General features: G+C 49.9%; 1 protein-coding gene across 3 annotated transcripts in view; it reads right to left on the reverse strand.

Moving 5' to 3' along the window:
* Positions 1–21,857, reverse strand: part of Slc6a17 (solute carrier family 6 member 17) — a 50,543-nt gene that overhangs the window by 14,087 nt on the left and 14,599 nt on the right. For all 3 annotated transcript variants that reach the window (XM_004659013.3, XM_045138829.1, XM_045138828.1), the window contains exons 2-6: positions 18,024–18,396; positions 12,284–12,441; positions 10,746–10,872; positions 9,370–9,551; positions 7,566–7,676 (exon numbers count right to left, since the gene is read on the reverse strand). In XM_004659013.3, coding sequence (XP_004659070.1) covers positions 7,566–7,676; positions 9,370–9,551; positions 10,746–10,872; positions 12,284–12,441; positions 18,024–18,309 — 864 coding nt within the window. In that variant the 5' untranslated portion in view covers positions 18,310–18,396. The remainder of the gene's footprint in view (positions 1–7,565; positions 7,677–9,369; positions 9,552–10,745; positions 10,873–12,283; positions 12,442–18,023; positions 18,397–21,857) is intronic.

The following is a 21,857-nucleotide window of genomic DNA, read 5'->3' on the forward strand; positions in this document are numbered from 1 at the left end:
ATTTGCAGTAGCTAGAAGCCCTGGTGCTCCAATTCTCTCTCTCTCTCTCAAATAAATAAGGTTTATATATCTATATCTATATCTATCTATATATATGTGTGTGTGTGTGTGTGTCTGATCTTATCTAGTATTATTTTTCAATTCTTTTTATTTATTTATTTGAGAAAGAAAGGGAGAAAAAGAGAAAGAGGCAGAGAGAGAATGGGTGCTCCAGGGCCTCTAGCCACTGCAAACAAACTCCAGATACACACATTGTCTTGTGCATCTAGCTTATGTGGATCCTGGGGAGTTGAACCTGGGTCCTTTGGCTTTGCAGGCAAGTGCTTTAACTGCTAAGCAATCTCTCCAGCCCTTATTTTTCAATTCTTAAAATATGGAGCTGGGCATGGTGGCGCATGCCTCTAATCCCAGCACTTGGGAGACAGAGGTAGGAGGATCACTGTGAGTTCGAGGCCACCCTGAGACTACATAGTGAATTCCAGGTCAGCCTGGGCTAGTTTGAGCCCTTACCTTGAATGACCCCCCCCAAAAAAAATTATACATACACACACACACACACACACACACAGAGAGAGAGAGAGAGAGAGAGAGAGAGAGAGAGAGAGAGACTATCTATTATAAAATGAACACAAGCAGAAAGGATAGTGAAATGTACCCCACTGTAGTCACTACCCAGTTTTAGCAACTATCAGCACCTGGCCAGTCTCATTCTTCTACACCCTCTGTCACCCCAGCCCTTCATGCGTTTGAAGGAAACTGATATATATTGATTAGGCGCTGGGGCCCCAGTAAAGCACCTGAGGCTGGAGCTTAACTTTGGGAGGGAAAGTGCCCTGTGGGCATTCCTGCAACACTCCTGCTTGATGGTGTACCCTCACTGACTGAGGGGAACAGACACCCCAAGCTAATCTGGGGGTGAACCCATCCTGAAGCTGCCTGATGTGACTTGAATTTAAAGGTGGCTCTTGCCAGGATTCCTGGGGTGATAATATGTGATTTCAGCAAGTGTCAACTGAGGATGAACCCCTATCTAGATAGGATGTGCCACATCCCTTGCAGACATCGGGGTGAGATTACAAGAGAGATGGGAAGGGGACTTCACTGGGTGCCCGGTCTGAAACAGCAATGGCTTCCTGCTGTTTCTTTGGCACAGCAGCTGAGTCACTTCCTGTCGAGGGAGCAAGGTGTTTTTCAGCACAAGATGCTTCCTGACTGCAGAAGCAGTGGCTGCGGAGGCCCAGTCTGAGCCTCCTGTGACAGCATCACACACCCTGTCTTCTCAGCACTGCTGCAGCGGCTCCCGTGTAGAGCCAGATGGGCCACGAGACACCAGATGGCACTGGATGCCAGGTTCCCACTGCCCAAGAACACTGTCACCTTCACGAAGAACAAGGTCAGCAATAAATTGCGAGCGCTTACCATGGGCTTCCCGCCCGACAGGAGCAGCCCTGACAGCCGTGCGCGGTGCTGCTAGTGTGCCTCCCCACCCTGCCGCACGAAAACAGAGGCCTGAGCTCCAGGGAACGTCCCCTCGGGCTGGGTGACGAGTCTGAACCAGATCCTATGGCTCTCTCTAGTCACAAAGCTGGACCACCTCACCGTCTTGCTAAGGGGCCCTTGCTTGAATGCTGGGGGTCAAGAAGGTCTCACTGACTGTTCTTGGAACTTGTGGGGGCCAACCCCCCTCTTCTTTTTTGTAAGTGTTAACATACACCCTTGGCCCTGTGACCACCTCTTCAACCCTGGTTCCAGGAAGCCCAGTTCTCTTCCCCAGATATAATCATGGCACTGGCTTCCTGAGCACACCTCCAGCTGTGCTCATACAGGTACAGCAATCGATACGTGTGACAGGACATACACATACACGATGTGGGTAGTCCTCCTGCGTTCACACCAGTGCTCTGTTCTCTCCAGGCTGCCCTCCATCTCCGCACTTCCTCAATGGGCTGAGCTGGGACTCCGCAGAGCTCCTCGCAAGCTGGCTCCTCTGCCCACTTACAACTTTGCCCCACAGCTCACCTCTCCGTGAAACTGCAGTGATCAGAGCACCTCCCTTGAGGGGCGGGTGCTAGGAAGTTTAAGTGAGTTCACAGTACCTGGCATTTAGTGAACACCGTCCACTGTAAAACACAACCGTGGCAAGGGGCACGACGTCAGGATGTTCACATGTGAAAAGCTGCATCTTGGGTCACCAGCCAGGGCTGGTCACATTTCCCTCGCCACTGAGCCCAGGAGGGCAGTGATTGCTCATCGCACCTCCTTAGCCCTCTGATGCCTCTTCCTGGCTTCCTGCCTTGCTGACACTGCCCGATGAGAACCCCATGGTGGCCGCTTGAATGTAAAATGTCTCCATAGCCTCAGGGATTTGTGACGAACGCTCACCAGGCAGTGAAGCCCTTGAGAGGCAGAGCTTTATTTGGGGATGTCTGTCACTGGAGGGGGAGCTTGAGGGTTTTTTTAACTGGGTACGCACAGGTGAGCTCTCTGCTGTTGCTCCCTCCCAGCTACTGTGACAAGATGTGAGCCAGTTTCCTGACCTGCCATGCTTTTCCCACCACGATGAAACTTCCTCTTAAAGCTAGAAGCTGAAATCAACCAATAAACCCTTTCCTCCCCTGAGCTTCTTCTGACCCGGTGTTTTGTCTCAGCAATAAGATAGAGACAGAGGTATGAGGATCGCCATGAGTTCAAGGCCACCCTGAGACTACATAGTGAATTCCAGGCCAGCCTGGGCCAGAGCGAGACCCTACCTCAAAAAAAAAGAAAAAAAAAAGATAGTAACTGCTCCACCCAAGGAAACCTCTCCCCACAGCCTCTCCCTGGCTAGTATCATTCCCAGGGATGCCCTCTCCTCTGTTAGATGCTTCCAGCTAAGGCCAACCTCTCCTTGTTAGCACTGGACCTCTCTGTTTATAGTCCTCCTTCCTTTGGGAGAACAACATCAATTTCCTCTTTTTTTTTTTTTTTTTTGGAGGTAGGCTCTCACTCTGGCCCAGGCTGACCTGAAATTCACTATGTAATCTCAGGATGGTCTCAACTCACAGTGATCTTCCTACCTCTGCCTCCTCAGAGCTGAGATTAAAGGCATGTGCCACCATGCCCAGGTTCTTCTCCTCCTCCTTCTTCTTCTTGTCCTTCTTCTTTTTCTTCTTCTTGTTTTCCTTTCCTTTCTTTTCTTTTCTTAAGGAATTTTTAGAAGTGCATAGTTCAACAAGTTATAATACATCTGAGTTGTGCAATTATTACCATAATCAATTCAGAACCTCTTCTTCACCCCCAGATAAAGCCTATACTCACAGTCATTCCTCGTGTCTTTCCAGCTTCTGCTCAAGTCCGGTCCAAACAGCCACAAATAACTGTCTCTACAGATGTGCCTGTTCTGGACATTGCATACGATTGGAATTATATAGGATGTGACTCTTTGACTCAGCTTAATGTAGTCCAAGGTCTTCCATATTATAGTATGTATCAGTGTTTCATTCCTTTAAGGCAGGACAATATTCCTTTTCCACGTGCACGCTACATTCTCTTTACCCATTTCTCAGCTGATAGGCATTTTGGTTGCTTCTACTTTTTGGCTATTATAAACAGGCTGCTATGAATATTCATGTTCAAATTTTGTATGAATACATTTTTTCAGCTCTTTTGAATATAAGCCTAGGAGTAGAATTGCTGGATTATATGCTAACTCTGTTTAATCTCTGAAGAAGCTGCCAGACTGTTTATCAAAGCTATGCTCCATTTTAAATTCCCACCAGCAGTGTTTGATGGATTATTTTCATCATGATAGAAAATTCTACATTAACTCTCCTCACCCCATGGCACTCTCCAGTTCTCATTTTTTCTGAGTACCTCTATGGCAAAATTACTGAATATAAATGGCCTCTGACTACTTTGTCTTCAGGTCATTACTATTAGACTTCATTCCCAGTGTTCCATCAAAATAGCTTGTCCAGGTTGCCAGTGACCCCTCTGCTGCAAAGTGATTGGCCATTGCCAGTGCTCATCACCTGACCATCCCTTTGCCTCAAGCATTCCCCCAGCACTGTGCCTCTGCAGTCCTCACTTCCTGCACCAGCTATTGCTCCCCTAAACTGCAAGCACCGAGGCCTCAGTGTCCAATCCTCTTCTCTGACAACATTCCCTCTTAGCTCCATTACCCTAGACTCCCAAATCTATACCTCCAGATTCACTGACCCAACCACCCACTCCACTTGCCTTTCCACTTGATATTTTCTTTTTTAGGCAAGCCTAACAGACTGGCCCCCCTTTTTTCTTTAACGTGTGAGAGCAAGGTGTGGGGAGGGGGCGGGGGAGGATTGGCACACCAGGGCCTCTAGCTACTGTAACTGAACTCCAGGCACGTGTGCCATCTTGTGCACATGTGAGACCTTGTGTGCTGTGTCTCCTTGTGCGTCTGCTTTACATGGGATCTGAAGAGTCAAACGTGGGTCCTTAGGCTTTGCAGGCCAGCGCCTTAACGGCTAAACCATCTCTCCAGCCTTCCATTTGATATTTTAAACTTGTCATGGCTGAAACACTACTCCAGTAATTCCTTCTACCACCTTCCTTCTTCATCTCCTTAACTGTCAACTCCATCATTTTTATTACTGATGCAAATGACCTTGGAATGACCCTCGGCTCCCTCCTCTCCCCCATACCTCACAGCTAATCAGCAGCAAATCCTGCTGACTCTGCTTCCTAACTGCACCTTCAATACAACCTCCTCTCATCACCCCATTTACCACTTGGGGCCAAACAGTTGCCTGTCACCCACATGACCCTCTGATTTCACCTTGACTCCTTGGGTTCTCTATAGCCGTCTTCTAAGAGGCTCACAGTGACCATATCATGCTGCTCCTCTGTCCAGAGTCTCCCTATTCTGGGACTCCCCATCCACCTAGAGGAAGCGTCCATACCCTTACATAGCCTCCCAGACCTTGATGGTCTGGCAAAAACTTCCTGGAAAATTCAAGAAGTTCACACACTATTGACACCAGTTACTGTGCCATCAGAAGAACTCACAGGTCATCACACTAGAGTTTTATTTATTAACACAGGTAAATCTCGAAAAAAGAAAAGAAATAGTGTTATCCAAAAATAAAGGCAAGTCATAGGGATGGAGAGACAGTTTAGTGGTTACGTGCTTGCCTGCAAAGCCTAAGGACCCTTGTTCGATTCCCCAGTACCTGCATAAGCCAGATGCAATTGGTGGTGCATGCATCTGGAGTTTCTGTGCAGGAGCTAGAGGCCCTGGTGCTCCCATTCTCTATCGACCTATCTCTCTGCCTCTGCCTCTCTCTCTCACCCTCTTAAAATAAATAAAAAAGCATTATAACATTATTTATATAAAGTTCATGAGTGCGCATAAATGTTATCTATGCATTATTTACGGAAACACATCTAGGTATAACACTTCAAAGACAGGGAAGTACCAAATTCAGGATAGTGGTCGCTATGGTCGGAATGTTGGTACCCCCCCATTCATATATTAGAACCTCATATTCAGTGTGATAGCATTGAGTTGGGGGCCTCTGGGAAGTGATCAAATCATGAGGACTCCACCCTTATGAGTGGGATTTGCGTCTTTATAACAGAGGTTCAAGCCAGTTCCATTGCCTTTCCACCACTGAATCTGCTGATGCCTTGACCTTGAACTTCCCCCACTTTTAGAACTGTGAGCTATCTTTGAAAAGGGAAAGTAACAAAGCCAGGTAGAGTTACCAAGGCTCTTTATTGGTATCTTTAATATTAATTTCAAAAGTGTCTACTCTATTATTAGATATGCATTTATATGCTTGAGGCATTTCATAATTAGAGACATTTTAAATGGTGCCTGAATCTAGGGGGTGTCATGCTGTATGTCCTGGGACTGGCAGCTAATCCCAATAAGTCTATTCTGCTAGCCCCTGGAATTTCATACCAGTGACTATTAACTCCATCAAGAGGCTACCTGGAGAACTTTGTGAAGTTCCACATTTATGAACATTAGCAGAGTAAATAATTCCCTCATAAAGCTCAGTAAAGTATAACTCAAAGACTCAAGGGAGGCAGGCATGGTGGCGCACACCTTTAATCCCAACAACTGGGAGGCAGAGGTCGGAAGATTGCCAGAACTTCAAGGCCGTCCTGAGACTACAGAACAGCCTGGGCTAGAGTGAAACCCTACCTGGAAAATTTTAAACTAAATAAAAAAATAAAAAGACTTAAGTGAATACTTTTGGCTAAATCTGGTTCTAAGGCTACTGGTAAAGTCTGCGGTAGAAACCATTAGTGGTCTTCACAGGACGACTTTCCCCTGTTCCCCCAAAACTCAAAGTTGAAATCTTTTTCCCTATCAGATATCTGATATGCTCACAGCTCTATGACCAGCCACCTGGCTAGTGATCTACATTAATGCCTCAAGAGACTTGCTGCATGCCTCACAGAGTGGACCTTAGTGGACATGTCTGCAAGACCCTTTGGCTCAAAAATACCTAGGGCCAGTGTAGGCAGACTGGTGGCTATGGAATGGTATGGGCCTGGGCCATGGCCAGCCTGCTCACAGGAGCAGGGCAGGGCAGGGCAGCTGAAGGAACCAATCTGACCAATCTGATCTAGGTTCTTCTCTCTATGTGAACTCTGTGTGTGTGTCTATGTGTGTGTGTGTGTGTGTGTGTGTGTGTGTGTGTGTGTGTGTGTATTAAGTGGCACTATAGAGCCCTGAGGTCTCAAGCTAATCTAGTTCTGTCTAACCCTGAGCTGGAGAGGCTCAGCATGTGCTTGCAGGTTGCTCCAGCTGAGATCTGGAAGTGAACTTCTCAACCCCACAGTGTGAGGAAGGTGATGTACACTGGCTAGGGAAAACTGGGGGGCTTGTCACTGTACGCTTGAAATTCTTTATTCCCCAGTGGACTGACTCATGTCGCTATGTCTAGTAGTGTAAAGGGCCTAGAGGGGCAAGGCCATGGGGCAGGGGCAGATCACCTTCAGAAAAGCTGGGTATACATCTTCAAGACACCTGTGTCCTTCAGGAAAGCTACACTCCCGCTCAGCTTTGCCACCAGCTATCGGGAGGGCGGAGACAAGGAGCGAGTGTGTTCCCCACTTCCCTTACAAGCTAGGATTCCTCAGCGCAGGCAGCTCTATTCCCCTAGGCACCTTCTTGGATCCTTCATGAAGACCCCTAGGAGCCAATGAATGAATGAAGCTCCCTGCCTCACGTCTCGGCCAAACCTCAGTGTCCACAGCTGCTTCCCGCTTGCCCAGTGCTTTTCCACACCCTGGCTCGCGAGCCTCCCCTTGATGACAAAGTCCTCCTGGCGCTCACCAAAGTCCTACCTGCTCCCTAAGAGCCATTTGGGTTGTCATCTTCCTGCTAAAGGTTTTCTGATTTCATCCAAATTGTTGTGATGGCCCTCTTCTTAGAGATCTTAAAGACAGGGCCCACGGCCCTTCCCCTGTGCCTCCTTCCAGGGCCTAGCACTACACCCGAGACACAGCAAGCTGTGTTAAACTGTAGGAACCTGACCAGGCCCAGTAGACCTGCTGGGGTTTCCCAGCATGCGGGAGCCCCAAACTCTTACCTTGGGAGTGAACATGTGTAGAATGCCATCGACGGCCCCTCGCAGAAGCAGCCCCCGGACCAGGAAGCAGGCCAGTACCACATAGGGGAACAGGGAGCTGAAATACATCACCTGTCGGGAGGACAGAGGCCCCCCGTCAGGAACAGGCCCTCCTGTGGCTGGCAGCACCCTCCCTGCTCACAGCTGGGGCAAATGAGCCTCCTCTGATAGCAGGCAGCAGAACACAGAGCCTGGAGCCCCTGGGCACCCGGCCAAACCCACCACCCCATCTGGCCCTGAGCCCAGGCAGAAGCAGGAGGAGGACAAGCTGGAGTCGGCGTGGCTGTGCCGGGGGCTGATCTACCTTTCACGAGCTGGCAGCCCCCACTCCCCCACTCCCAAGGGCTGCTGTGGAGTATGGAAACCCTATGCTCTCCCTCTTCATGCTCCCAGTCTCGTGTCATGCCCTCGTTGGACCCCTCTGGAATCTCCCCTGCTCCTAGGGCTCCTGTAACTGAAGGCATCTAAGACCACAAACACAGCTCCCAAGCAGAGCCCATCAGAAGAGGGCCCAGGCCCTGGCAAAGCTGACTGCACCACGCACTACCTGCTAGCAGATGCACGTCTTGTCCACCTCCACAGTCCTGGGTAGAGCCTAGTATAGAATCTACACAAAGGATGTGCTCACAGACCCTCTGCTGTATTGAAACAAGCCCTAGGGACATTAAGAACCAAGCGGCAGAAAGGCTAAGAGGGGGCTGGAGAAATGGCTTAGCGGTTAAGGTGCATGCCTGCGAAACCTAAGGACCCCGGTTTGATTCTCCAGATCCCATGTAAGCCAGATGCACATGTTGGTATGCATGTGTCTGGAGTTGGTTTACAGTGGCTACAGGCTATGGCGCATCCATTCTCACTCACTTTCTCTGTCTCAAATAAATAAATAATTTTTCAAAGAGGCTAAGAGGTTGCACATCCTGAGCTAGGTGCCAACTATGGTACCTCAGGCTTTCAATTTAACCTTGGAACACCTGTTTCCTCATCCTAGCTAGTAAGTTTTGAGAGCCAAGGGTGCTCAGACATGTGACATTCCTGATAAATGCTGTGAAGTGTCAGCTACTACTTTGGCTGGGGAGGGAGAGGATCGGTGGCCGGCATGACATCACCTTTCCAGAGCATGGCATCTTTGCTCTGGTCTGACAAACAATCAGGAGCCTCAGCCGGCTGTCTAGGGCTCTGGTTTGAGCTGAGACTCTCTGTGTGACATTAGGTAAGGTGCTTTTCCCTGTTTGGGCCTCAGTTCCCTTGTCTACAAGATGAGCAACTGGGGCTACAACAAGACTGCCATTCTTTCCATTTCTGGCAAAAAAAGAAAAGGACTGGAGCCACTGGAAAAATGTGGGGGGCTTGACTGGTTTGAACCCCCAGAGGTGGCCACAGAACTGCCCTTGTGCCCACCTGCTCTTACAGCCCTTTACCTAAACTGCTGGCTTTCATAGAGCAGGCTATGTAAGTGTTGGGCTTGAGGACCCAAGGAAGCAAAATCTGGACAATACTTGTAGTTTTCCTTCTTCTCAATGTCCTCAGAACAGGCCTGGTTATGTGAGCTCAGAGGGAGATGAGGGTCAGCGCAATGGCTGTCCAGCAGTCTCATCCCCAGTGGGCTGTCCTCAGTGGAAGACACTGCAATCGTCATGCTTCCATTCTCCCAAACCAGACTTGTCATCCGGGGCTAGTGGGGCCTCAGCCACTTGAAGCGTCCTGCCTCGGTGACCTGAGATCCCAGCTCCTGCCTTCTGGGTCTTTCTGCTACCCTCCCTCAACTCACCTTGCCTGAGGACTGGATGCCCTTGACTACAGCCATGCCCACAATGCTCCAGGCCACGAGGAGGCACAGGGTCATCTTCCAGTTGAGACCCCCGCTCTCCGAGATGGAGTTGGAGATGTCCAAGGCTTCTCGGTACCAGAAGTAGGTAGTGGCCGAGCTCTTCTCACACTCTGCCTCCACCACTGAAACCACAGCAAAGGCCATGAGCCTCAGTGTGCACCCCATGGCTGCCTCCTCTGCAGGATGCTCTCCAGGCAGCAGTGAATAAAGGGGTGGCCAAGGATTGGGCGGCCAGATGATGCTTGCTCATTCTGGGTGGCAGGAATCTGGAAGACCCTGAGGTCTGAGAGGATGAATCCCCACCCAGGCCACCCCCTGCTGATGTCCACAAAAGGCCAGAAAGATTAGGCCAAATTGGCCAACGCATCCTTGGGGGAAGGTCCCTGTCTGGGAGATGGAAAGCTGGATTGTCATCTCAGGTCATTGGTTAAATGATGGTGAAGCATGGGAAAGTGGCTTCAAGGCCTCTGTTTTCCCATCTTTGAAGTGGAACATTCATCTAGCTGTTTGCAGGGCTGGTAAGCAAATTAAGATTGTGCTCATTGGGCTGGAGAGATGGTTTAGCAGTTAAGCACTTGCCTGTGAAGCCTAAGGACCCCGGTTTGAGGCTCGATTCTCCAGGACCCATGTTAGCCAGATGCACAGGGGGGCGCACGCGTCTGGAGTTCGTTTGCAGTGGCTGAATGCCCTGGCGTGCCCATTCTCTCTCTCTCTCTCTTTCTATCCCTCTTTCTCTCTCTGTCTGTCGCTCACACATAAATAAATAAAAATAAACAACAACAAAAAAAGAGCAAAGCCCCAGGAAGGCAACAGCTCTTTAAAAAAAAAAAAAAAAAAAAAGATTGTGCTCAGAAGCTGGGCGTGGTGGTGCATGTCTTTAATACCAGCACTTGGGAGGCAGAGGTAAGAGGAGTTCAAGGCCACCCTGAGACCACATAGTGAATTCCAGGTCAGCCTGAGCTAGAGTGAGACTCTACCTTGAAAAAAAAAAAAGAAAGAAAAAGATTGTGCTCAGATATGTGCTGCTGGAATAATGCAGGAGTTCATGAGGAAATAAGTCACCAGCCCCAGAGTTTTGTCGTCACTCATATTCGATCCCTAAGAATCCTGTGGGCCAGGCCTGGGGACCATTTGATCATTCCCACAGAGGAAGAAGAACGAGATGAGGGTCAGGGTGTAGAGTGGCTTCTCCAAGGTGACACAATGCATCAATGAAATCCTAAATCTGAGCAATAAACCATTTAAACTTCTTCCTGGGACAGGACTGTCTGGAGGCACCAGCTGGGGTTCCTTGGGGAGGGGGGTCCCACACTTGCCTGCCGTAGTCCCGTTCCTCACGACGGGACATTCACTCCAGGGCAGTGGGTACTGGAAGGACTTGAAGAAATAGAAGATACTCCACCCGATGATCACGTTGTAGTACAGCCCGACAAAGAGGCAGACCTGAGGACAGGGCGGGGGCGGGACCCCAGAGGGTGTGGGCATTGCCACCTCCTCCCTACAGCGCAACCAGGAGCCCCCAAGCCACAGACCGACACCCACGAGGGACTCCTGGGGACGAGATGGAGCCGCTAGGGGTCTGTTCCCAGCCCTCCAACGTTCATCTGGTCCATCCACAAAGGAATTCCTGGGATATTAAATTTTTCTCCTTTAAGCAACAAACTCTTAAAATGTTAATCCTTTCCAGTTTGAAATTTCTGTAAGATACTTGAAGCCCTTCCCCCATCATTTCCTGATGACTTAGGATTCTAATTAAGAGATGCCCTCCAGGACCACAGAGGCACACAGCAGCTTTTGTCCTTACAGTAAACAGGCCCAGATCGCGGGGCTCTTAGAGAGTGTGTGGATTACTGGTTCCCTAGTCACGCCCCCGCCCCCCCTCAGGATGCTACTCTTTGAAACTGATAGCAGCCAGCCTCTACAAAGAGATCGTTTTTCATTTCTTGGAAACACAGTAACTGAGCTTGGTAGAATCTTATTTAAAATAGGAGGATGGGTCTAGCAACATTTCACAGGCAGGGCTCGGCTGCATCTGCTCTGGCTGCATCTGCTCCTGATAGCTCAGAGGTCCCTTCCTGGGACTGGGCTATCTCAGGCAGTGGTGAGATTGCTGATCAGAGTGAGTTCAAGGACACCTGGTTTCTTCCATTTCACTTGACTGCCCCCCTCTCCCCACACACAGCAGGCCACGCTTGAATTGACAGAGAGAAGCACCCACTTCTTTGACTGACAGCCTCCCCCATTCCTGCATATGAATACACACTGTAGTTAGCCATATGAAACCTATGCAAAGGTGATGTGTGGTGTGAGAACAGGGCGGAACTGGCTTGGCTCTCCGCAGACCTCAGCCGCAGCCAGGGCCGGGGCTGCATCCCCCTTCCCACAAAGCCTCATGCCTTCTGGATGGACCACAAGGCTCCCGTCTGGGTCTTCTAACACCGCTCATTCACATGGCACAATCAGGGGACCAAGAGCCCCAGAACTGCCTCCTCCTGAACCACATACTGGCTCATTTAAAATGCTCTTTCCTAAGGAAAGGGGAGGGCCTCTCTTACGGAGTGCTGATGGCTGGTAGGCTGAGGTGCGCAGTCCATATGTCCCAGAGAGGTGTGGCCGAGATGTCTCGGGGCCTTCCTGTGAACGTGTCCCTTTGCATATATCACATGCTATCTCAAGCAGTGTGGCCAACTTTAAGCTTATAAAAAAATGGTGACTATGGCCCTGAGACACTGGCTGGATGCAACTTTCATGTTGAGGACCCCTCTTGCTCCCCTTGCTGCCCGTAAACCTGGTGATGTCCTCCCCAGTACCCCAAAGCGGCACCCCTGTCTCCCACTTAGTGCCCCGTACTCACGATACAACTGGAAAAGCCGATGCCTCCCAGGCGAGGACACACGTAGTGCCACACACCGATGCTGCCACGGCGGATCCTCTGGCCCACAGCCAGCTCCAGGAAGAAGAGGGGAATGCCAATAATGATCAGCAACACCAGGTAGGGCACCAGGTAGGCACCTGTGGGGAGAGGGGAGAGGCGTAAGAGGGTGCCCCGAGCACAGTGACAGGTGGCACGGGCCCTACCCACTCGCCCCTGGCCATCTCCTTCCCCACCCTCCAGGGCCCAGTCTGCTTGCATCTGAGCCAGATGGTGCTTCAACAAACTGGGCAGCTCTGGGGAAGCAGAGCTTGGAACATCTCCAGGGAGAGAGGGTGCTTACCGGCATCGCCCTTAACCCACAGCTAATTGGGAGGAATTTCTCAATCAGCTGTTCAGGAAAGCATGGTGGGGAGGGTCATAAAAGATAGAATGGATCTCGCTAGATTCCAGATGACAAATTAATCTTGCTGTCCCAGATCTCGCTGCACACAATCTCAATTCCAGCTGACAGGGCACTTAGCAGGAGAATTAAAACCACGGCTGGACACGGATGAGCGCGCCCCAACGAGAGTTGTGCCAACAACCTAGTCCTGTTAGCAGCTCTGTCAGCCAGGCCCTGCCTGCCTGTCAAATTATCAGGCTGGTCCTGGTCACAAGGACCTTGATGATCACCCAGCCAGCACCTCCAGGACAAGCCTCTTAAGAGAAGAACCCCCAGAACCCCTCAGCCACACTGCTCTGCCCACCATAACTTCACATCCCACCTGCTCCCCTGAATTGTACGATCTGCCAATGAGCTCTGGGAGCCAGGCATCTCCCAGACACAAAACCTGACCCTTAACAATAGAGGCTGTTTACTGAGGCTCTTGCCTGCACCAGGCACAGGCTTTGGAAGGTTCAGATGACATCCTAGGGGAGCCTTGAGAGGCAGGCATGTCATCAGATTCATCTGGGTAATGTCAGGTGGCATGTAAACATCCTGAACTGGTCACACAGAACCAACCGGGTATACATCTACTGAGGGAGCAGCGGGGTCCCGTGAAGTTCCCAGGGAGAGCTTTCCCAGACATGCCGCTCACTGAGCCCCACACATCAGCGTCCAATTCATCGTCCACACCCGCATACACATTCAGTCTACCACAAATACGCAGCCCTATCAAGTGCTCAAAGAAGGGAGGGCAGATCCCTGAGCCTCCTGGTCTGTGGTGGGGAGAGGTGGGAGCAGAGAGAAGTGATCTGCTCCAGGATGACCCAGTTTTGTGGCTTGTCCCAGCATTCTTGGGTGGAATGACAAGATACACAGGAAGGTGAGTGTCAGCGAAGCATGTTGGTACATTCTATAGATGCCTCGCTGTCTTCCCAAAGAAAGGAGGGAAACCTCCGAAAGTGACCGTGACAAAGACTGAAGATCAGTGTGCTGCCACCCAGACCCTGTCCACCCCAGCCAGGTTGACCTGAGTGCTCAGGGGAAGACTGCCGTGCTGATGAGAGGAACTGGCGGTTCATCAGAAGTACTTCTGTATGCTAGCTTGGTTGAAATCACTTGAAAACGCAACTTGGAGACAGCTATGTTTCCTTTGATATTTGAGTAACGTTCAGAAACCGCAGGAATGAATAGCTGGGAGCCCTGCCCAAGACGTTAGACCACTTAGTAGAACATGGCGACAGGCAGGTGCGGGCTGGTCTCTGAGGCTCCCCAGATCTCTAACAGGCTATACCCTGTGCCTCACGGCTGGCCAAACTTGGCCCCAACCCCTAGAGACATGAACTGAGGAGCTGAGAGCAGGTCCTGGGATCAGACCACCCAGGCTGGAGTGCTGACTCTGCCACCCACTGGGTAACTCTGGGCAAGTGACTTCAATCTTTGCTTCCATTTTGTCATCTGTATAGAGAGGATGAAAATACCAGGCAGAGCCATATGAAATTGCTGATGTTTGAACTTTTTTTGACTTACAAAAAGGCCACTTACAAGAATTCTTCCACCTGTTACCCATCACACGGGGCCCGCTGTGAAAAGAAAGTGAGCTCATGCGGTGGTTTCAACGTGAAGTGTCCCCCACGGTCTCAAGTGTTTGTGATTACAGCTCCTACTTAGTCTTCAGCTAGTGGGGCCTTTTGGAGGCGGAGCCTTGCTGGAGGGGGTGTCTTCCTGGAGGCAGGCCTTAAACTTTATTAGTCCAGCCTATTGGATGTTCAGAGCTAGCTCCCTCCTGCTGTTCTCTCTGCTGCTGGTATGTGAGGCTGTGAGCCAGCTGCCCTGCTTTCTTCACCGTGATGAAGTTTCCTCTCAAACGTTAAGCCTGGGCTGCACAGATGGCTCAGCAGTTTTAGTCAAGGCACTTGCCTGCAACAGCTAATGACCTGGATTCGATTCCCAAGCACCCATATAAAGCCAGATGCACAAAGTGGTGTATGCATCTGAAGTTCATTTGCAGTGGCTAGAGGCCCTGGTACACTCATCATTTCTTTCTCTCTCCTTACAAATAAATAAATAAAAATATACTTTAAAACGGTAAGCCTAAACCAGGCGTGGTGGCACATGCCTTTAATCCCAGCACTCGGGAGGCAAAGGTAGGAAGATCGCCGTGAGTTTGAGACCACCCTGAGACTACATAGTGGATTCCAGGTCAGCCTCGGCTAGAGTGAGATCCTACCTCAAAAAACAACAACAATAACAAAAAACAAACAAACAACAACAACAAAAAACCTTTTAAGCCTGATATATACCCTTTAGCAGCTCCTCCTATAAACTGTGTCTGGTTGGGTGTGTTTTTTTTTTTTTTTTTGGTTGTTTTGTTTTTTTTGGTTTTTCGAGGTAGGGTCTCACTCTGGCTCAGGCTGACCTGGAATTCACTATGTAGTCTCAGGGTGGCCTCAAACTCATAGTGATCCTCCTACCTCTGCCTCCCGAGTGCTGGGATTAAAGCGTGCACCACCACGCCCGGCTGGTTGGGTGTTTTGTTTCAAGCAATGAGAACAAAAGTGCTATAGTTACTCGGAGCAGGCAGCCTAGGCAAGAGCACTGGCACGTGAGCGGGTGGGGCAGGGATGCTGTATGGTAAAGACAAGGACTCTGACTCAGCATTGAGTGCCCAGGAGAGCTGATGATATTAGCTAGAAAGGACAGTCAGAGATTCTCAGCTAAGTCTCCAAATGCCACTTGCCTTCCAAATGAGTGTGGGTACCACAAGGCTCTTGTCAACATCCCACAGAGCACAAGGCAAGTATGGTCTTATGTGCGTATCTTGCTTTGAACACAGGAATTTGGCATATGGAACCAAATGCTTTGATTGGCAGCTACTTGTAGACAGATTTGAAAAACGGATCTTTCAGCCAGGTGTGGTGGCTCATGACTGTAATCCCAGCACTCAGGACAAAAGGCTGAGGCAGAAGCATTGCCATGAGTTCAAGGCCAGCCTGGGCTACAGAATGAGTCCCTTCCTCAAACAAAACGAACAAACAAAATACAAGAAGAAAATCTTTCAAGCAAGGTGACTATGTGGGTCCTAACTCTACCTTGGTCACATGGGCATTCACATGCTCTTCCCAGGGGAAAACTGGGAAGGCAGAAAAGCCACCAGCCTGAACCAAGCGGAGCATGTGTCCTTAAAAGAAGGGCATCATGCCGGGCATGGTGGCACACGCCTTTAATCCCAGCACTCGGGAGGCAGTGGTAGGAGGATCGCCATGAGTTTAAGGCCACCCTGGGACTACGTAGTGAATTCCAGGTCAGCCTGGATAAGAGTGAGACTCTACCTCAAACCACCCTCCAAAATATATATATATGTATATGGCGTCATAGCTTGAGTCTGAAATAGCCACCACAGGCTCATGAGCTTGAATACTTGGTTTGAATACCAGCTGATGACTCCATTTGAGAAGGTGGAGCTTGGCTGGCAGAGGTGGATCACTGCAGACAGGCCATTGATGATAGCCTGGTCCTGCTTCCGTGTTACTTTCTAATTCCTGGTCTGCCGTGATGTGAGTCGCTCCCAAAATACTTTGGTTGCCATAAAGCCACTCCGCCATGCCCTTTTTCACCACGATGAACTAAAATCCTCTGAATCCACGAACCAAAATACATCCTTCCTCCTAGGATTGTTATGAGTTCAAGTGAGCCTGGGCTCCACAGTGAGTTCCTGGACAATAGAGTGAGACCTTGCTTCAAAATAAGATTTAAAAAAAGAAAAGAAAACACAAGGAAAGAACAAAAGGAAGGAAGGAATCCTCAAGCTTCTTATGTCATGCTTTTTGTTGTTGTTGTTTTGTTTTGTGGAAGTAGGGTCTCACTCTAGTCCAGGATGGCCTAGAATTAGTCTCAGGCTAGCCTCAAACTCACAGCAATCCTCGTACCTCAGCCACCCAAGTGCTGGGATTAAATGCGTGTACCACCACACCTAATTCTGTCAGGTACTTTGACCCAACAATGAGAAAAGTTACTGATATATAGGGAGTGGTCCCTGAATGGGAGGGGCAACATTCTTGGCAGAAGCTACATGGCAAAGATCCCTTGGAGTACAGAGGAAGGATGTGGGTGAAAATGCCTGTAGACCTGTAGCATTGAACAGGCTGGCGTGTTGTGGTCTCAAGATAAGGGACTTGGGAATTGTGAAGTTCCCTGTTGGCTAGCTTATTCAGGAGGTTAGGCTTGGAAAATGTTGTTCCCAAGCATATTGGGGGGTTGTTTACTTTCAGTAAATTCTCAAATAGTTTTAAACCAGGCTGCTTTTGGAAAATTCTGGTCTACCTCCAGGTGCTGGAGAGAAAAGTTTGGGGCATCTATCTACCTAGCTTGATACCAGGTCAGGTTTTCAAGAAGAATTTGCACCCAGGTATCGATCACATAAGGGCCCATTCAGAAAGGAAGCAAATGTGGTATAAGGTACCCAGGCCAGGGCCAAGCTCTCCAGGTGGAATCCTGTTACTACCTGAAACCTTCATCCCACGTGACCCTGAACAAACTATCTAGCCCATCTGTGCTTCTGCCATGCAGTCTCTAAAAGCAAGGACAGCAAATTCCCATCTTAAGGGTGCTGGGAGGAGTCTATAGGTGAATCATGTGAAACTGGTTCTCTGGTTGTCCCAGGATGCCCCAAATCCCCAGTTTCGGGTATCTGAAGTTAACACCATTAAGTGTTTAGAACAGTGCTTAGCCCCTTATGAGAATTGGATAACACCAGCCGTCAGTTGCTCTTTGCTTAGGGGGTGTGTAAAGCTCATTTAATCCTTTCACTGTCCTATAATGCAAGAGCCACTCTCATTCCCAATTTACAGGTAAGGTACTAAAAAGCACAGAGAGACCGGGCGTGGTGGCGCATGCCTTTAATCCCAGCACTCAGGAGGCAGAGGTAGGAGGATCACCACGAGTTCAAGGCCAGCCTGAGACTACATAGTGAATTCCAGATCAGCCTGGGCTAGAATGAGACCCTACCTCGAAAAACCAAAACAGAAGAAGAAAAGCACAGAGAGGGTCAGGAACACGTACTAGGTCCCAAACCCCAATGGCTAGGCTAGGAAGGGACCCCTGGCATTGTGGCCAGTATGGCCTCTAGCATTTTGATAGCTATGGGCCCTGATGGCTGTTCCTGGGAGTCTTGTTAAGAATCCCGAGCTCCCACCTCCAAGGGCTCCATTTTTCCCCCAGCAGAAGTGTGTTTCTTTTCGCCCTCAGCCCTGCCCATTTCCAGAGCACCCTGGTGCAAGCAGAGCGGCATCTTACCTCCTCCATTCTTCTGGCACAGGTAGGGGAACCTCCAGATGTTGCCAAGGCCCACAGAGAAGCCAATCTGGGCCAGGATGTACTGCAACTTGCTATTCCAAGCTGGCCGGTCCTCTGCATCCAGCTCCTCCTCCGCTGCCTTCTGCTTACCACCTGGCTCGCCAGCCACATTCAGTACACTCTGCTTATAGTCCACAGGCTCCTCGAGGGCCAGCAGGTCAGCCACGGACTCGGTGACGTGCTCATTGCTGTGCTCACGCTGGGTCACCTTGCTGTTCTTCGGCATGGGTGCCACGGGGGCCGTGCAGCCCTGTTCCCCAGCACACAGAGAAGGCGGGGCTAGGCTTCCGTCAGCTCTTGCTCATCCAGAGACCTGTGGAAACAGATGAACCGCGGAGGAGTGAGTGACCAAGCCAGGGACCTACAAAGGGACAGACCTCCAATCAAGTCCCCAGTACACTTTCCATGGTGGTCAGGGTCCTCAAGCATCGACCTTTGCTTTGTCCCTATCGGGGTCACCACTGAGGAGCTCAAAGTCAGCACAGGAAGTTTTCCCAGAATCTTCATCTGAGCATCATTAGAAAGGTGCCAGAAACTTAACATGGCAAAGACAGCAAAACCATACGCCAGGGCTGGAGAGTTAGCAGTTAAGCACTTGCCTATGAAGCCTAAGGACCCTGGTTCGAGGCTCGATTCCCCAGAACCCACGTTAGCCGGATGCACAAGGGGACGCAAGCATTTGGAGTTTGTTTGCAGTGGCTGGAGGCCCTGGTGCACCCATTCTCTCTATCTGTCTCTTTCTTTCTCTGTCTGTCGCTCTTAAATAAATAAACATGAACAAAGAATTAAAAAAAAAATACGCCAAACCCAAATAAAGGGATATGACATTTTTCTTTTGTAATGCAGAATCTAGAGTGCTCAGGACCCTTTGAAGGTCCCTACAGCCTTCCTTTTCCAAAGTTCCACAATTGTGCCCCATGCCTACCTATTTTGTATTGTACTTAGCCAACAGTACCTGCTGGGGTTCTGATATGATGGTTAATTTTAGCCATCACCTAAATGGGATGAAGGAACAGTATCAGTGAGGTTCAGCTTAGCATGTGTTTGTGAGGACATTTCCAGAAATAATCAGCTGAGTAAAGAAGACCTGCCCAGGTTTTAGGCACCACTATCCCATGGGTGAGGTCACAGACTGAATAAAAAGGGAAGAGGGAGAAAGTGAGCTAGCATTGCCCTTTCTATGCTTCCTGGTCCACCAAGATGTGAGCAAGCAGCCCCCTGCTCCGGCTGCCACAGCTGCCAGCCATTCGCTACACCTTCTTTTCCCTGACAGGATGGACTACAGCTCCTTGAACTGTGAGTGAAAATAGGTCCTTCTTCCCTGAACCTGCTTCTTATCAAGTATCTTGTCAAGGCAATGAGAAAAGTCACTAGGACATTTAGGAAGCCAGGGTCTGCCCTCTGTAGGGTCTTTTGATTCAAAATGCTGTCCATGAACACAGTGCCTTGCCAGGAATTTGGTGGGCATCTAGGATCTCAGGCTTACCCTTGATTTGGCAGGACATTAGCATTTTCTTCTACCTTACCCCTTCCATTACAGAAAAAAAAAAAAAAAAGCTGTCAGGTCCTCCACTGTGGGGCCCATGGACACCAGCTACTAAGGCCTCTTCATTTTCCTGGGAGGAACAGCTGTTCAGGCTCCGCTAAGGATTCTGGCACCAGAGCCCTAGAAGGACTTGCTTGGTGCCAACAAATCGTGGGTCATTGCTCAGCACTGACATTATCTGAGGGCCACTGCAGCCAAAAGCTGGTTCTCCATCCTTCAGCGACAGTTTTACAGCAGATAATGTCTGCACAACACGGGTGGGGGAGGCAAAACCCTTCCCTGCTGCTGCCATTCCTCATTTGTCTTCCGTGCTTTCCCTTAAAGGACTGAAGCACCAAGGAAATACGCCCCAACATTCCATCACGTTTCAAGACACTTCCTCACTGAGGGGTGACGGCAGGACTTAAAATGAACACACACACTCTGGCCTACCCTTGCCCTGCATCTTTCTAGGGATGTAAATTAGTCAGCTCTGTTATTACTTTATTAAGGAAATGAGTTGTCTCTGGGAGCCAGGCTTACTGTTTTCTTCTTTGCATGTTTGTGCCACCTGAACGGCACAGGCAAGGTCACTGTGTGGCAGAAGGGCACAGGCTAGTTACCCTTCCTCCTGGGCTCAGCCCAGACCTCCTAGTTGACTCCAGCAAAGCCTGACCTTTGAGGGGACCTGGCCAGCCCAGTCCTGCTACACATGTGATGATACTGTGAGGCTTATGAGGTGGGGACAGTTTCCCATGCTACTCTGTGGGCTTGGCTACCCTTTCCCAGGCCAGACCATGGGCCACAATACCAGTGACCCCACCCGGCCCCTCTCATTCGAGGGCAGTAATGACCAGGAGCAATTCCCCCAGAATCTTGGTCCTTGGAGGAACTGGAACAGAGTCAGATTGCCTAAAAGACCTCAGAATTCTCTATAACAGGCTCTCCGTCAGGATTCTACCTCACAGAAGATTAGCTGAACAAGTGTCCTGGGAGAGTGCTTAAGGGTGGCACTTGTGTGTCTGTGGATCCTCCAGCTGTCTGCCTCCTTCCCCATAGGTTGCCAATGCTATATACAAGTGAAAGGTGCCCATATGATTTATGCAATAGGGAGCTTATGTCATGGCTTAGGTGATCAGGATCACACACACACACACACACACACACACACACACACAGCAGCCTTTGTCCCCATAACATTTAAATGGAGACAACCTAAGGTATATGCAAGAGCTGCTTGGGAACTTCCTTCTCTCCTGCAGCTCACCTTGAGAGCTTTTATTAAAAATTAGAGCTGGGCAAGCTGGAGAAATGGCTTAGTGGTTAAGGCGCTCTCCTGCGAAACCTAAGGACCCACGTTAGACTCTCCAGAGCCCACATAAGCCAGATGCACAAAGGTGATGCGAGCGCACAGCTGCACATGCCCACTAGGTGGTGCAAGCGTCTGGTGTTCCATTGCAGTGGCTGAGGCTCTGGCACACCAATTCTCTCTCCCTGCCCCCTTGCTCTCTCTAAAAAAAATTTAAAAATTAGAACTGGAGGAGAGATTCAGGATCTCTTTGGAGACTGCAATCACTGCAGTACCTTGGTTTGGAGCCTTTCTCTATATAGGGTTTGCTAAAATATTCTGCAAAGTATGAAGTCTGATTTCCTGATCATTAAACCACATAGGAGAAAGCCAGGGGGAATTCCCACCAGTCTATAGAAATCATCTTGATGCTGACCCATCGGAGCACATTTTCCCATAAACACCTGGTGACTGGCAGTTTTGGTGGTCAACGTGAAAAAGGGCTGGAAAAAAAATCCAGCAGCACTTGGCTAGGAGAACTCAAGGACGCCTACAAGAAAGGCAGAGGAGGACAGTAAGAACGCTAACAGCGGCCAAAGGGCTGTGCAAGGCGTTTCATGAGCTCTTTCTCCTCCCTACAATGTCACTGACGCATATGAGCGTCTTGCATGAAGGGATGGGCGCCCAGAGACTCCTGTGTCACTGTGCCACAGCATGCAAACTGCTGGTATGAACCTGCCAGGGGAAATGCTGGGCTGCAGCCAAAACCTGAGAGCTCTGTACCCAGTAACTGTGTTTGGGCAAAGGCAGCCCCAGGTTCCGAGAAACTAAACTTTGAGGGACCCCAGCAATGACCCTACGCAACGTTCCCATTTGATGGGTGTGGAGACTGAGGCCCCAAGAGGAGTGGGTTGCTCAGACTTCTCAGGTCCTCTTGACACTCTGATGGGGGAGTCTCGCC

This window comes from Jaculus jaculus, chromosome 19 (genome assembly GCF_020740685.1).
Source record: "Jaculus jaculus isolate mJacJac1 chromosome 19, mJacJac1.mat.Y.cur, whole genome shotgun sequence".
Taxonomy (NCBI): Eukaryota; Metazoa; Chordata; class Mammalia; order Rodentia; family Dipodidae; genus Jaculus; species Jaculus jaculus.